At 63.2% G+C, this 2,056-nt stretch overlaps 1 protein-coding gene across 1 annotated transcript in view; it reads left to right on the top strand.

The window, feature by feature from the left end:
- Nucleotides 1-2,056, top strand: part of PCNX3 (pecanex homolog 3) — a 14,886-nt gene that overhangs the window by 10,419 nt on the left and 2,411 nt on the right. Inside the window, exons 24-27 of the mRNA XM_025214928.1 lie at nucleotides 29-158; nucleotides 525-583; nucleotides 749-964; nucleotides 1,614-1,867. Of these exons, the coding sequence (XP_025070713.1) occupies nucleotides 29-158; nucleotides 525-583; nucleotides 749-964; nucleotides 1,614-1,867 (659 nt within the window). The remainder of the gene's footprint in view (nucleotides 1-28; nucleotides 159-524; nucleotides 584-748; nucleotides 965-1,613; nucleotides 1,868-2,056) is intronic.

Raw genomic sequence — 2,056 nt, 5'->3', positions numbered from 1 at the left:
GTTGTTTCCTTGACCGCCCCCCCTGCAGACTCGGCCATGCTGTTTGTGCAAGCTGCGCTGGCTGCCATCTTCTCGGCCCCGCTGACGCCCCTGCTGGGCAGCGCTGTCTTCCTCATGTCCTACGCGCGGCCCCTCAAGTTCTGGGAACGCGACTACAAGTGAGTTGGGGTCCCCAGCCCCCCTCCACCTCCCTCCCTGTTCCACAAATCCTGCACAGGTGGGTAGGCCCTCTGCTGCAGGTGTGGTCCCCTCTGAAAATGAGGACCCCCCCAAATTCCCTCCTCCCCAGAACTGGGCACCTCGTAGCAGTGAACTGGAGACCCCCCTTCTCCCCCCCAATAGCCAGGGCTGCATAAACACTCCCTGGGCTTGTCTCTCCCTCTGAGGTGCCGCAGCTGGGCTAGGCCTGTTCCCACCTCCCTGTGTGAGACCCCCCCCCCAGCAGCTCCTTCTGGCTGGGCTGGTGACTGGGGTGGGGGAAAAGAGGGCAGTGTTAACTCATCTCTCCTCTTCCCCCCCCTCAGCACAAAGAGGGTCGACCACTCCAATACCCGCCTGGCCACCCAGCTGGACCGTAACCCTGGTGAGTAGGGGCCCCCATCGAGCCACCAGTGTGGTGTCATTGGTTTGCTATCAGTGGTCTCCCATCCACAAAATGACCTTGCTGGACCCTGCTTAGCTTCCCAGGAGGCATCAGGGCCAGCCTGGGCCAAGCACCCCCCCCCATTTAACCCTTGCCTGGCTGCAGGGGCGGATGACAACAACCTGAATTCCATCTTCTACGAGCACCTGACGCGGTCGCTGCAGCAGACACTGTGCGGGGACCTGCTGCTGGGGCGGTGGGGCAACTACGTGGCCGGTGACTGCTTCATCCTAGCCTCTGACTACCTCAATGCCCTGGTGCACCTCATCGAGATTGGCAACGGGCTCGTCACCTTCCAGCTGCGTGGCCTCGAGTTCCGCGGTGAGTGCCTGGCGCCCCCCAGAGCCAGCTGCAACCCTGAATCCCCAGCGCCAGCGCCCCCCAGAGCCAGCCACATCCCTGTATCCCTGGTCCTGATGCCCACCAGAGCCGGCCGCATCCCCATCTCCCCAGCCCTGATGTCCTGCAGAGCCAACTGCATGTTCTGCTCAGCTGCTGACTCTTTCCACCCCAGAGCCAGCTACATTTCAGCCCTATATCCCAGCTTCCACACCCCACCCCAGAGCCAGCTGCATCTGTTCTACTTAGCTGCTGACACATCCCACCCCAGAGCCAGCCGCGTTTCAGCCCCATGTCCCCAGTGCCCAAGGCCCCACACCAGAGGCAGCTGCATCTCACTTCTGCTCAGTTGCCGACACCCCCCACCCCAGAGGCAGCTGCACCCCAGTGGCCAGCTTTGTACCCCCAGCTCCTGCCCCACCCCAGAGCCGGCTGCATCTGCTCTACTTGGCCACTGACGCATCCCGCCCCAGAGCCAGCTGCATTTCAGCGCCACATCCCCAGTGCCCAAAGCTTCCCCCCTGCCAAGGCAGCCACATCTCTGTTCCACTCAGCTGCCACCGCTACCCACCCCAGCATCGGCTGCGTCCCCGTCTCCCCAGCCCCGTGTGACGCCTACCTCTGCCCCTAGGCACATACTGCCAGCAGCGGGAGGTGGAGGCCATCACGGAGGGGGTGGAGGAGGACGAGGGCTGCTGCTGCTGCGAGCCAGGGCACCTGCCCCACGTGCTGTCCTTTAACGCGGCCTTCGGGCAGCGCTGGCTGGCCTGGGAGGTGGCCGCCACCAAGTACGTGCTGGAGGGCTACAGCATCAGCGACAACAACGCTGCCTCCATGCTGCAGGTCTATGACCTCCGCAAGGTCCTCATCACCTACTACGTCAAGGTCAGGGGGCGGGGTCTGGCCTGGGGGGAGGGGCTTGGAGCTCCTTGGGTGGAAGTGGAGAACCTAGGGCAGGGGTGGGCGATTATTTTGGGCAGAGGGCCGCTTCCTGAGTTTTGGCACGCCATCGAGGGCCGCATGACAGGCAGCCAGGGGCAGATAAATATTAATTTTCTACATTTTTTAGGGGCC

This window comes from Alligator sinensis, unplaced genomic scaffold (assembly GCF_000455745.1).
Source record: "Alligator sinensis unplaced genomic scaffold, ASM45574v1 scaffold1302_1, whole genome shotgun sequence".
Classification (NCBI taxonomy): domain Eukaryota; kingdom Metazoa; phylum Chordata; order Crocodylia; family Alligatoridae; genus Alligator; species Alligator sinensis.
Note: the sequence above shows the minus strand (reverse complement) of the source record. Positions and strands in the feature narration are given on the sequence as shown.